Raw genomic sequence first — 13501 nt, 5'->3', positions numbered from 1 at the left:
GTCATTATACATCCATCCAAGCCCGTGCAATGGGCAATGCCAAGAGCGAACCCTAATGTAAACTATAGACTTTCTGTCTACCTCTGAAACTAATAACGCACTATATGTTAATTAATTGGATTTAAATTTAAAAATATGGAGTCAATGTGGGTCAGCAACCGTGACAAACGTACCCTCTGGTGGGGGACGCTGATAATGGGGGAGGGGGGACGTTCATGTGTGGGGGCAGAGAGTCTATGGGAAATCTGTATCTTCCTCTCAATTTTGCCGTGAACCTAAAACTGCTCTAAAAACTCAAGTTTATGGAAGGAAGGAAGGAAGGAAGGAAGGAAGCTCCCCAAACCAAGAAAACGATGCTGCTGGTTATTCCATGATTGTTGCTGAAAATCGCTCTGTTATCCAGAGGCAGAGGGGGTGTTAACGCTCTGTCACGTTCTCTGCAGCCTCGCTAGAATGTCAGCGCCACCAGAGCGGGGACCTTTTTTTATAGCTTCATGGAGATAGGCTTCTCCTAGCACACCATTCATCTCTTTAAAGTGTACCAGCCGATGACCTTCGGTGTGGTCGCAGGGCCGTGTGACTGTCACCATGATGAACTTTAGAATGCTCCTGTCGCCCCAGAAAGGACCCCCTGACGCATCACCCCACAGCACCCCATCCCCTCCAGGCCTCGGGCAACCACCCGTCCCCTTCTGGTCTCTGCAGATGGGCCTCTGAGGGCAGGGACTGTTGCCCTCATTGCCTTCCCTCTATCCCCAGAACTGGCAATCCTGCTCCGTAACTCCAGAGCTCTTCAACCAATGTCTTAACTTGAATCCCAGATAGGACAGGCCTCTGCTTGGGGGCCTCTTTCTCCCCCACCCGTCATCCCTGTCAAGCCCTTTCAGAGTCCCCTCTGGACCCCACTTTGTCACCTCCATTAGAAAGGTGACACCTTGTTTTATGATTGCTTGCATCCTTGTGCATGGCACCTTCTAGACTCCTCCCAGCGGGGACAGAACCTATCTGCTGGTCCTGGCTCCAACTCACAGGCCCCAGGAAATGTGTGTTGAATTTGAATGGAAACGAGCAAAGTCAGCAACCTTGACACACATCTGCCCCTAGCTCCGGGCCTGCAGACGTCTACCCACACCGGAGAGGCTGGGGGAGGGGGTGCATGACACGTCCTACTGTGCCATTGACCCCTAGCAGGACATAGAGCAAGAGATTTAATCTCTGCGAGTCTCCCTTCCCTCAACTATGAAACGGAGCTAATAATAGGACCTACCTTTCCCGGCTGCTGTGAGGATTAGCACAGGGGTTGGTAATACACAGAGTTCAGTAAATGCTAGCTATAATTACCGTTAATCATGCGGGATTTACAAAGCCATTACAAACGCACTCCGGCCATCCGTCAGTCTCGTCCCACACACATTTCCCGAGGAGAGGGAGAGAGAATCCAGTGTACTCCTGGGAACTGTGAGTCCTTCCGTGTGACTGGGGTGTCGGGTGAGATAGGGCGGGGCGGCAGATAAGATGGAAAGAGCATGAGCTCCAGAAGGGCTCAGAGGCCAGGCTGGGGAGCTTGGACTCTATCCCAGGGGTAATAGGGAGCCATGGGAGGCTATTGAGGAGAGGGACGGACACGTGTTGTCTCTGAGTGTTAGATGCTTTTGGGGTGGTGGGTGGGACACTCTACGGAGAGACACCGGAGGCCAGGAGGAAGGTGGGGTTATGGTCCACATATGTGAGGGACCTTGACCTGCAGCCCAGTGGGCATGGGCGAGGCGGTCATTCTTAACCCGTGGTCTCTAGACTTCTAGAGAGATCCAGCAGGGTCGGTCCCCCTGGATGCTGTCTGCCAAATCGTGTTTCCATTTTTCCAAAAGTAAAAAAGGAACTAGGTGAAAATAATTTTGATGCTTTATTTGGTTCAATGCAGTGTATCTTCCTTATTCCAGTCGCTCAGTACACTGGATTCTCCTTATTTATGGTGGTTATGGTCTATAAAGTTATAGTGAATGCTGAATCAATGAATATGGAACCACAGTCCCTGGGGGAAGGACGGGCTTGGGTTCCTATCAGCCTTTGTCACAGGATTCTCATTAACCGGTCAATCCATAACCTTGTTTCACGTGTGTTCTGTTTAAAGACACCTAACTTGGGCCCCTGGGTGGCTCAGTCGGTTAAGCGACTGCCTTCGGCTCAGGTCATGAGCCTGGAGTCCCGGGATCGAGTCCCGCATCGGGCTCCCTGCTTGGCGGGGAGTCTGCTTCTCCCTCTCACCCTCCCCCTTCTCATGTGCTCTCTCTCATTCTCTCTCTCTCAAATAAATAAATAAAATCTTTAAAAATAAATAAATAAATAAATAAAGACACCTTACTTAATATATACTGCTGACTCGCTCACACTGAACTCAGGGCCCACGGCTCCGTAACTCGTGCTCGAAGGAAGCCTACCTGACACAGATATTTCTCCGTAAGACACATCACACCTTCTTGCGCTCGGGGGCCGCTTTCTAACCACAAAGTCACCAACAAAAAAGCACAATACTGCGAAAAATGCGGCACTAGCCAGGCTGCCAGAAGGATGCTTGTGTACGGGGTGACAGGTGGAACGAGGCAGAGGGTCCCCATGTGCGGCCACCGCGCATGCCCACCAGAGTGCCATGATGTTGATTTGAGGACCACGGGGAACTTTTCGTGGGTAGGCGCGTTTGCAAATACGAAATCCATGAGTAATGAATTGACTCTATATCCAAGACATTATCATGGCATCATGTAATTAGTACAAAAGTCATCAGTGAGACAGTTTACATTCTCTTTTTCATGCTAAGTCTTTGAAACTCGTGGTCTGTTTTACACTCACGGGAGTTCTTAATTTGGACCAGCCAGTTTCAGGTGCTTAAGAACCACACGTGGCTGCTGGCGTCTGTATTAGCGCAAGTCTCTGTGGCTTTCTTCAGATTCTCAGAGGGGCCTACGAACTCAAAAAATGACCATGAAAGGTCAATGCCAGATAGAAGCCCCTTGGAGAGGGGGCAGCACCAGAGTGAGCCCCTTAGCCCAGGGCAGCCCGTGTGAGAATATTCTTTGCATCCCTGCTTGTAAGAGCGCAAGATGGGAGAAACATAAAGTGTTGGTCATCAGAAGAATGGATCCATAGAACAGGGCAGGTTCACAGGCTAGAATACGCAACATCTCTGCAAAGGGACGAACCTGAACTCCATGTAACAGCACAGATGAAGCTCACAAACACAGGGTGGAGCTTGTGAGGACAAAAGCCAGCTGCAGAGGGTCACATACTATTTATACAACATTTAACCGCATGCATGATGATCCTCTAGAGCAGCTATGGTTTATGCGTATGTAGCAAATACTATTTTTTTTAAAGATTTTATTTATTTATTTGAGACAGAGAGAATGAGAGAGAGAGAGCACATGAGAGGGGGGAGGGTCAGAGGGAGAAGCAGACTCCCCGCCGAGCAGGGAGCCCGATGCGGGACTCGATCCCGGGACTCCAGGATCATGACCTGAGCCGAAGGCAGTCGCTTAACCAACTGAGCCACCCAGGCGCCCTCTATTGATCTTTTTTTGGGGGTGCGAGGGCAAGTGGGTTGTCAAGTGCACAGTCTTTGAAGTCTAACTCAATTTTTTCTGTGATCTTTCCATATATATTTTATTCATTAAAGTTATTTGGAAAAAATATATATAAATAATAGGGGTGCCCAGCGGGCTCAGTTGGTGGAGCGTGTGGCTCTTGATCTTGGGGTCATGAGTTCAAGCCCCATATTGGGTGTAGAGATTACTTAAAAATAAAACCTTTAAAATATGTATATTACAGGGGCGCCTGGGTGGCTCAGTCAGTTAAGCATCTGTCTTCGCCTCAGGTCATGATCCCAGGGTCCTGGGATCGAGCCCCACATCGGGCTCCCTGCTCAGCGGGGAGCCTGCTTCTCCTTCTCCCTCTGATGCTCCCCCTGCTCATGCTCTCTCTCACAAATAAATTGAAAAATCTTAGAAAAATAATTTTAAAGATATATAACATATACTATATATACTCTACTATATATAAGATGGTATATATTATATATAATTATATACAAGGTAACGTATATTACATTTATTATTATATTATATACAATACATAACATATTATAATGCTCTGGGTAGAACCTGCAGGTACTCCCATCTCATAAGGAGGAAACTGAGGTATGGGGGCAGTTGGACACTTGAGGGAGAGCACACCCTGGGCCAGGAGGGCCTAAACTAGGATAGTCACGGCAAGAGCCCATGGGGACGGGTGGACAGGAGACGCAGGAGGGGATGGGCATGAGGCCTAGAGGCCAACTTAAATGAGGGCTGTGTGCACCTTGGGGCCAGGGCTGGAGCCGCCCAGCCTGCCCACACCTGCCCTCTTCAGGTCACTCCGGGTGACCCTGTGGGGTGGCGTTGCTAAATGGGGAGGTGCAAAGCTCCCTGGATCATCAGTGAGCCTCTCAGGGGCCGGGGAGGGCCAGAGGCCTGCAGCATTCCCCAACCCCCCTGCCCAGCAGACCCAGGTGGCTCTGCAGCCTGACCTTCTGGCTCCAGAGTAGCAGCTGTTCTGCAGTCCCTGCAGGCCCCTTGCACGCACACATCCGGCCCCACGTCCCCAGTGGAAGAATTCAGCTCTAGTCACACACCAGGGGTCTGCCTCCCTCAAGCTGCCTGGGCAGGGGACAGAGAGCGGCCTGGAGGCCCCAGACCCTCTGTCTTTGCCTCTCATTGTCTGCTGGCCAATGCCTCTGCTGCTCCATGCCTCAGTTTCCCCATCAGTAAATTGGAAACCATCATTCTACTCGTCCAGGGCTTATAGGGAGGATTCCACCTTAATTAAAAAAAGCCAAGGCCTGGCATCTGGCATCTGAGAAGCATTGAGTAAATAGTCATCGTTGCATTTCTTCATTGTAGTTCTGGTTTTTGAATAGGTAACACATGCGGGGCAACAACAACAACAAAAAATCAAATAGTACAAAAGGCACAACAATGAAAAGTTCCCCCGAAGCTGTGTGTTGACATCGATCACTGACCCAACTACAGCAGCAACAGAGGGTTTATTTGGACAAATTGGGGTGCACAGAACAGGACTGGGTATCAGCCGGTTTTCCGGAATTACTGTTAATGTCGCTAGATGCAATTGATAATTGCATTGCAGTTGAGCTGGAAATGATCCTTCCTTTCAGAGAGATGTAGACCCCAGGGTAGCAATAATTTCTCGTGCTGTCTGTAGTGTATTTGACAACATTTAGCTTTTTATGAGGAAAAATGTCCAGCATAGCCAAAAATAAAGAGTAAAAGGAATCCCCTCACTCACATTTTGCGAGGCGAATGCCGCTCCTGTCCCCGCACCCCCCCCACCCCCCACCCGCACACAGTCTTGGATTTTTCTCCTGCTGGAGTATTGGAAAGCAGGCACCAGGCAGCATACCATTTCACCCAGAAAGATTTCGGTAGACTGTAATTTACTTTGAAATACTTCATTCCCCCACAGAAAACAGAGATACAGCGAGTATTGGAAAAAGTCAACCTGTGAGGTCTGGTCAGTGCCCTGGAGGGTGGTCACTGTGGGGTCCTTTTGACTCTTGTGCACGTTTGCAGAGCTTTTCACCATCAAACCCCCCGAAAATCAAAGAGCAAAGGAAGTTCTCTGCCACTGCCCCACCCCCGGCCTGGGTTCCCAGGGGCAAAGTCCTAGCCAGTTTCCTGGGGATCCTTCCAGAGTCTGAGTAGCGTCGTGGTTGTGACTTTATTAATAGCAGGTTGTAGTAGTAGTAAACCCAAGCTGGGCAGAACTCAGGGCTGTGAGTCACTCCGACCTGGCTCGGATCCCACCAGACACCTCCTCCCACTCTGACCTTGTGTAAGGCGGTCCCAGCTCACAACCTCAGTTTCCTGCTCTGTAAACTGGGGATAAATCTCCACCCTTTCTGGATAGCTGCGAGGATCCAGGGTAAAGCCCTACCCCAGCCCCTGCCCAGAACCAGGCTCAGGGCAAGTGCTGAGAACATGAAAGAAGCCCTTCCCCCAGTGCTTCTCCTGGCTATTAGAGCTCCTGGGCCTGAGGGAGGAGGGGGCTGGGGCCCTGAACCCCTGGGTCTGAGGGAGGAGGGACTGGGGTCTGGACTCCTGGTTCTGAGGGAGGAGGGGCTGGGGGTCTGGACTCCTGGGTCTGGGGGAGGAGGGGCTGGGGTCTGGACTCCTGGGTCTGGGGGAGGAGGGGGCTGGGGGCCTGGACTCCCGGGTCTGAGGGAGGAGGGGGCTGGGGGGGCTGGACTCCTGGATCTGAGGGAGGAGTGAGGTGTGAGGCTGGACTCCTGGGTCTGAGGGAAGAGGGAGGTGAGGGCCTGGACTCCAGGGTCTGAGGGAGGAGGGGGCTGGGGGTCTGGACTCCTGGGTCTGAGGGAGGAGGGGCTGGGGGGCTGGACTCCTGGGTCTGAGGGAGGAGGGGGCTGGGGGTGGGGACTTGGTATTAAAGAACAGGGCTTTGGGAACAGTTTCCCTGGTTCCTAGAGGCCAGACTCCCATCCCATGGAGGAAGGCAGAAAGCATGGAGCTCTGGGTCACCCATCCCAAGAAAGGTATGTGAAGGGGCCCTGTTTCCTCTTTTCTCACTGCCGTCAGGCCTGGCCCTTGGGGGTTCACAATATGTTTTGTCCCCTCTGTCCTGGGACCAGAGCCCAGAGTCCAAGCTGGTCTAAGTTTGGAAGGGGGAGGGAGGGGGGCAGCGGGTCAGAGGGGGTGAGGGAGGGGTGTGGGGGGACAGGATGTCTCTGAGTTGTCACACACACCCCTGTCCCAGGCCCAGAGAAAGGGAGGGACAAAGGCTATGAGAGAGAGTCAGGAACAAAGACGGGAGGAGGGAGACAGACAGACACTGGGGAGAGCAGGCCAGAGCATGGCCGAGCAGGAGAACAGAGAAAGAGTGAAAGTGTGGGATATCCTGAAGGATAGACAGTGGTGACCACAGTGGGGAGAGTGTGGGGACAAGAGACAGGATAGGGAGACCCACCTGGAGATCCGAGAGCTGGGACAGGGAGGCTGGTGGGGAGAGAGAGACTGGGAGACAGATAATCACACAGAAGCAAAGATACTGTGAGGTCAGAGAGGGGAGGGAGGTGTGAGACGGAGCACAGAGATCAGCAGGATAGTACAGACGGACACACGGAGACCCGGGTTGACAAGGAGGCAGGAGTCCGGCAGAGGACGGCAGAGAAATCCTCCGACTCAGACAGGCAGAGGGAGACCGAGGCAGACCCTTTCAGGCGGACTCTAGAGCGTGGCTCTATAGGGCAAGGACCTGCGGGGTGCGGTGGGACGCGGGTGACCCAGGCAAGGCGTGCTTGCTCACACAAGGTCCAGCTGACGCCAGGGAACTCCAACATGGAGCTCAGGGAGCCCGAGAACCATGAGGATGGGGACCCAGAGGTGAGAGACGGGAGAGAGAGAGAGAGAGATGCAGAAAAACAGAGTCAGAGACAGACACGAAGAGGGACAGTGGACAAACACACAGAGAGATGGAAGAGACAGGGAAACAGAGAAACAGCAGAGACCCAGAATAACACAAACCTGAGGACACAAAGCAAGACCGAGGCCGCCAGGGCAATAGACTCAGAAACAAAAAACGGAAAGCACAGGGGGAGGATGGAGAGAGAGATGGGCGCAGTGGGGGTTGTGTAAGCTGAGGATGCAGTCCCAGCCAGGGCTGGGGGCTTTTGGTGGTTCCCAATGATGGTGGTGGGCAGGGTCTCTGAGACAATCACCCCTAACCCTGCCAGGACAAAAGAACAGGTGGCCCAAGGCCGGTGAGTCATTGTGACTCATCCTCCTCCCTGGGGACAATGACCCCATCACCCTGGCACCCCACCTCAGCCCTGGGCTGGACCTCCAGTTCCCCCCACTGCTCTCAGTGCGCCCCAGACTCACTCCTTCCCCACCTCTGCTCCTCTCTGACAGGAGGACACAGCTACTGCCCTCCAACGGCTCGTGGAGCTGACAGCCACCAGGGTGACCCCAGTGAGGAATCTGCGTGTCCTGTACCGCCTCATCCGAGAGCTCGGCTCGGGCTCCTATGGCCGCGTACTCCTTGCCCGGCCTCGCCAAGGAGGTGAGTTTGGCCATCAAAGGGCACACTCCAGAATAGGGTTCTCAGAAGCCACTGAGACAAGGAGCATCCCCAGGAGATGATGGGAACCCTTGATGGGGGCTCTCAGAAAGTTAAGAGCTCTTTGATCTTCCAATAAACAGAGCTAACCCAAAGAAGGGGAACTTGCCTGAGGTCACACAGCAAGGCAGGAGTGTAATTTGGATTGGAGCCCCAGTCACCATGTCCCCTACTTGATTCAAGAGAAAACTGAGGCTCGGGTGCCTGGGTGGCTCAGTCAGTTAAGCGTCTGCCTTCTGCTCAGGTCATGATCCCAGGGTCCTGGGATCGAGCCCCGCATCGGGCTCCCTGCTCAGTGGGGAGCCTGCTTCTCCCTCTCCTCCCTTCCTGTACTCTCTCACTGTCTCTCCTTCTCTCTCTCTAATAAATAAATAAAATCTTAATTAAAAAAAAGAAAACTGAGGCTCAGAGAGGGTAAAGCAGTCGTGCAAGGCCACACAGCAGAATAGGGAGTCCTCAGGGAAGGTCACCGTCAACCCCTACTGCACACAAAGACAAACTGGAAGCAGAGAGAGGACAGATGCTATGCCCTGCCACTCTCGTTTTACACATGAAACACCCATGGTTCAGAGAGGTTAAGCAGCACCACAGCAAGATCAGAGCTCCCTGAGCTCCCTTCTGCACCCCTCTCCCTGGCAGGTCCCGCTGTGGCTCTGAAGCTTCTTCGTCGGGACTCGGTCCTGAGAACCACCTTCCTGAGAGAGTTCTGTGTGGGCCGCTGTGTCTCATCACACCCAGGCTTACTGCAGACCCTGGCAGGACCCCTGCAAACCCCCCGACACTTTGCCTTCACCCAAGAGTATGCGCCTTATGGGGACCTCAGCGGGATGCTGAAGGAACGGGTGAGGCGGGTGGGGAAAAAAGGTCAGAACTGCTCATCCCATGTATAACTCTGTCCCTAACCCATTTCTATCTCCAATCCTGACACCCAGATCAGTGCTCAACCTAGCTCTGCCCTAATCCCCCAGACACCCTCCTTATTTCTAACTCTCGGTGCAATCCCACACCTAACCCTAACCTAATCCACCCAGCCATTCCAGCACGAGTTTGCATGGGCAAGGGGATGCGGTTGGGTTGGGAATGAGATTGGGGTGGGATTTAATTAGCACTGGGATTGGGAGTGTGGGAGTGGGTGGAGTTGGGTGGGTTGATAATAGACTGGTAATGGGTGTGAAAAGCATGGATGGGGTCTCAGAGTGAGACAGGGATGGTTGAGGATGTGTATACAGAATGAGTTGGAGATCAGTTGTAGTGAGGTTCTCTCTGGTGAGGAGACCAGGTCAGGACTGAATCCATGAGATTGTGGGGGTACATGAGTTTGAAGATTAGGGTGGAGCCATCTTTAGGAATAGATTTTGGATTTGAGATAGGGTTGGAGATAAGCAGAAGGAAAGAAAGAAGGGAGGGAGACAGATGAATGGATAGAGAGATGGACGGATGGATGGAAAGACAGGTGGATGGATGAAAAGATGGGTGGATTGATGGGTTGGTGGATGGATAGATGGACAGAAAGATGGGTGGATGGTGGATGAATGAAAAGATGGATTGATGGGTGGATGGGTGGATAGATGGATGGATGGATAGAAAGATGGGTGGGTGGGTGGATGGTGGATGGACAAAAAGATGGATGGATTGATTGGTGGGTGGATAGATGGATGGATAAATGGATGGTAGATAAATGGAAGGAAGCAAGGAAGAATGAATGGATGGATTTTGGATATTAAGTAATTGAATACATTATTGGATTGCTGACTGACTGGTGGAATGGAAGTTAAGCAGAAACCCTGCTGTGTAGACTGTCGAATGGATGAGTGGTTTGACAGATGGATTGCTGGCTAGATGGATGGATAGATTTACCAATCCAGTGATGAAGAAAAATGACTTCAGAATGGTGTCTGAATTAGAAACACCATCTAAATTAGTAGGAACTAAGACTAGGATTCAGTATGAGATTTGGGGTCCCACTGGAGATCTGGGTGGTCAGGCTAGAGGAGATAAGAAATATAAGGAGGAGGTTTGAGTGTTAGGGTTAGGGAGAAAGCTTGGTGGAAGTGAAAAGAGCTTCTGGTTCAGTCAGTGACAACATACTGGGGGCTGGAGCACAGAGGTTGTAGCCCGGTGTGGCTGAGGATAATCTGAAGAAGGTGCTGGGGGACACTAGAGGTAGCCACTGGTCTGAGGTTCTGAATTCTTGAACTCCAAGAAACCAAATAAAGAAGGAGCCAAGGCACCCTGACCTTCATCTCTCCTTGACCCCAGGGCCTCCCAGAGCTGCTGGTGAAGCGGGTCATGGCCCAGCTGGCCGGAGCCCTGGACTTCCTCCATGGCCGGGGGCTGGTCCATGCCGATGTCAAACCAGACAATGTGCTGGTCTTTGACCCCGTCTGCAGCCGTGTGGCCTTAGGTGACTTGGGGCTGACCCGGCCTGAAGGCAGTCCAACCTCTGCCCCACCGGGGCCACTGCCCTCGGCCCCACCCGAGCTCTGCCTTCTGCTGCCACCGGACAGCCTGCCCCTGCGGCCCGCAATGGACTCCTGGGGCCTGGGGGTGCTTCTCTTCTGCATTGCCACTGCCTGCTTCCCTTGGGACGTGGCACTAGCCCCTGACCCTGAGTTTGAGGCCTTTGCTGGCTGGATGACCACCAGGCCCCAACCCCCACAGCCACCCCCACCTTGGGACCAGTTTGCACCCCCAGCCCTGGCATTGCTCCAGGGGCTCCTAGACCTGGATCCCGACACTAGGAGCCCCCCACTGGTTGTCCTGGACTTCTTGGGGGATGACTGGGGGTTAGAGAGGAACAGAGAGGGACCTGGGGGCTTGGGGGGCATGTCTAGTGAAGATGGGGAGGAGGAGGAAGAGCGAGGAGCTAGCCTGGAGGAGTGGACGGATGAAGAAGAGGAGGATGACAAAGATGGCAAGAGGATGGGGACAGATGGGGGAGCTCCCTGACCAGGTCACTGAGACAGGTGGTCAGAGCCTGGGCCAAAGGCCCCCCCCCCCCCCCCCCCCCCCCCCCCCCCCGGCCACCTGGATGGAGACAGCTGCTTCCGGGAGGACAGAGACGGGACACACTGCATCTCTCCCTGCTGAGCGCTGGACTGGGCTGCACAATTCCCCTCTCAACTGAGGACCTGGGAGTCCAACACCCAGCCCCTCCTCCCTCAGACTGGGAGTCCAGGCCCCCAGCCCCCTCCTCTCTCAAGGACCCTCCCTCTTCCTTCTGTCCTGAATGGGTCTTCTAGGAGGAAGGCACCGCTTCCCTATAGACATATTTCCGCAGTGTGGGGACAGGCTGAGTGCCTCTCGTGGATTCTGACGGGGCCGCTCACCCCACGGAGACCTGGTTGACTCTCACCATCCATGGTACTACATCTGAGCTTTCAGGATCCAACAGCATGGAAACCTCACCCCCTACGTCTTCCATTGCCCTGGGCTCCGGGTGACACTGGGGAAGTCACTCATCCTGTCTGAACCTCAATCCTTACACTCACACACACACACGCACACACGCACTTTCCTGCCGCGGGCCCTCTGCACACCCTGAGTCCTCCCCTGAGAACACCTTCCTCACAGCTCGGTGCCTCCAAGCTCCCTCCAGTCTCATGGGGAACCTACATCCGGGCGATCTAGGTCTCGCGTCTTTTTCAGCCTCACCTGTTTGGGCTGCCCGGGACTGACGGACGTGGTTTTTCTCGTTAGGACATCCTTTCCGTTCTGCTCCCCCCGCCGTGCCAGCTCCCTACCGGCCCGTCCCAGCTCTGTGGGCCGCGGGCTCCGTGCTGACAGCTGAGGCTGGCTGGGATGAGCTTGCCTCCACCTGGGCCGGCCCGTGCGCCCCACGCCTCTCCAGCGCGCCCGGTGCTGATGCTTCCCACCTGCAGGGCAGGGGCGCGAGCACGAGCGTCGGACGCGTCCCGGTACCCAGCTCAGGCTCAGGAACGGGGAACTGCTCCCCTCTCCCGGGGAATCCGTCCGGCGTGCTTTCTAGACTCAAAAGAGTGGGTTCACGAAGCGCAGTGGGGTGTCCTGGGTCGGACCCTGGGGCCAGCACAAGGTTGTCGGCGGAAGCACTGCTGAGACAGGCAGGGCCTCGCACCGGACGGATGATTTCTTGGTTTGGACAGATGTGTCCTTGGCTATTGGCTGCGTGAGATACCAACCTGGTGGGGAGCTGGGGACGCCCGGCAGCTCTGGGCACAATGCTTACAGCTGTTCTGGAAATCTAAAACTGTTCCGAAATAAAAGGTTTAAAAAAATTAAGGGAGTTCACAGTGGTCATCTTGCTGCAAACCGGAGGAGGGGATGTGGCATCCCACGCCCCCAGCCCTTCCTCCATCAGGCCCAGGAGTTCCTGCCTAGCACCCCCACCAAAGTTGAAGTCTGCAGACTCAGAACGAGGACTTCCCCTCCCCGCTCCTCCCAGGGGCTCCACCACCTGCTTTCCCTCAGCCCCAAGTCTGAGATCATCTCTCACTGCATCGTTCTGGAATCTGGTTGTCTCATCCTTTCCCCAAAAAGGACCCCAGTGTCCCATCCCCTGGACACCCCTCACCAAACACTTGTGTCTGACCTGTCAATGGGGCATTGATGGGGCAGCTGGGTGGGGTCAAGGCAGGGCCAAACTAGAAAAATGATTTCATCCTCCACAGGGGCCCGGACTCCTGGGTCAGAGGGAGGAGGGGCTGGGGGCCTGGACTCCTGGGTCTGAGGGAGGAGGGGCTGGGGGCCTGGACTCCTGGGTCTGAGGGAGGAACGGCTGGGGGTCTGGACTTCCAGGTCTGAGGGAGGAGGGGGCTGGGAGCCTGGGCTCCCGGGTCTGAGGGAGGAGAGGCTGGGGGCCTGGACTCCTGGGTCTGAGGGAGGAGGATCTGGGGGGCCTGGACTCCCGGGTCTGAGGGAGGAGGGGGCTGGGGGCCTGGACCCCTGGGTCTGAGGGAGGAAGGGCTGCGGGCCTGAACACCTGGGTCTGAGGGAGGAGGGGGCTGGGGGCCTGGACTCCTGGGTCTGAGGGAGGAGGATCTGGGGGGCCTGGACACCTGGGTCTGAGGGAGGAGGGACTGGGGGCCTGGACTCCTGGGTCTGAGGGAGGAGGGACTGGGGGCCTGGACTCCTGGGTCTGAGGGAGGAGGGGCTGGGGGGCCTGGACTCCTGGGTTTGAGTGTGGAGGGGGCTCTGGGGCCTGGGTCTGGGACAGATTTCTGGCGGCGGGCAGTTCTAGGAGTCAACACACGATGTCGCTCTGGCCCTAGTGGGTTGAAGGGGCGGGTCCAGGGGCGGGGCTTACGACCCCCTAGGTGGGGGCGGGGTCTGCTCCTGGGCA

The 13501-nt window shown here is 54.7% G+C and overlaps 1 protein-coding gene across 2 annotated transcripts; it reads left to right on the top strand.

Annotated features, from left to right (window-relative positions):
* Positions 1–1278: 1278 nt before the first annotated feature.
* SBK3 (SH3 domain binding kinase family member 3) lies at positions 1279–12441 on the top strand. 2 transcript variants are annotated; one of them, XM_034986350.1, is made up of 4 exons: positions 6808–7445; positions 7974–8124; positions 8821–9023; positions 10441–12441. In XM_034986350.1, exons 1-4 carry the CDS (start codon positions 7401–7403, stop codon positions 11128–11130), a joined length of 1089 nt encoding a protein of 362 aa, XP_034842241.1. In that variant the 5' UTR covers positions 6808–7400; the 3' UTR covers positions 11131–12441. The 2 variants fall into 2 exon arrangements, 1 of the variants encoding a protein (XP_034842241.1); XR_004675891.1 differs by lacking the exons at positions 6808–7445; positions 8821–9023; positions 10441–12441 and adding exons at positions 1279–1458; positions 6531–6598 and having other exon boundaries at positions 7974–8060.
* The last annotated feature ends 1060 nt before the right edge of the window (positions 12442–13501 follow it).

This window comes from Mirounga leonina, unplaced genomic scaffold (assembly GCF_011800145.1).
Source record: "Mirounga leonina isolate KUSES-001 unplaced genomic scaffold, KU_Mleo_1.0 Mir_376, whole genome shotgun sequence".
NCBI classification, from domain to species: Eukaryota; Metazoa; Chordata; class Mammalia; order Carnivora; family Phocidae; genus Mirounga; species Mirounga leonina.
This window is presented reverse-complemented; position numbering and strand designations above follow the sequence as displayed.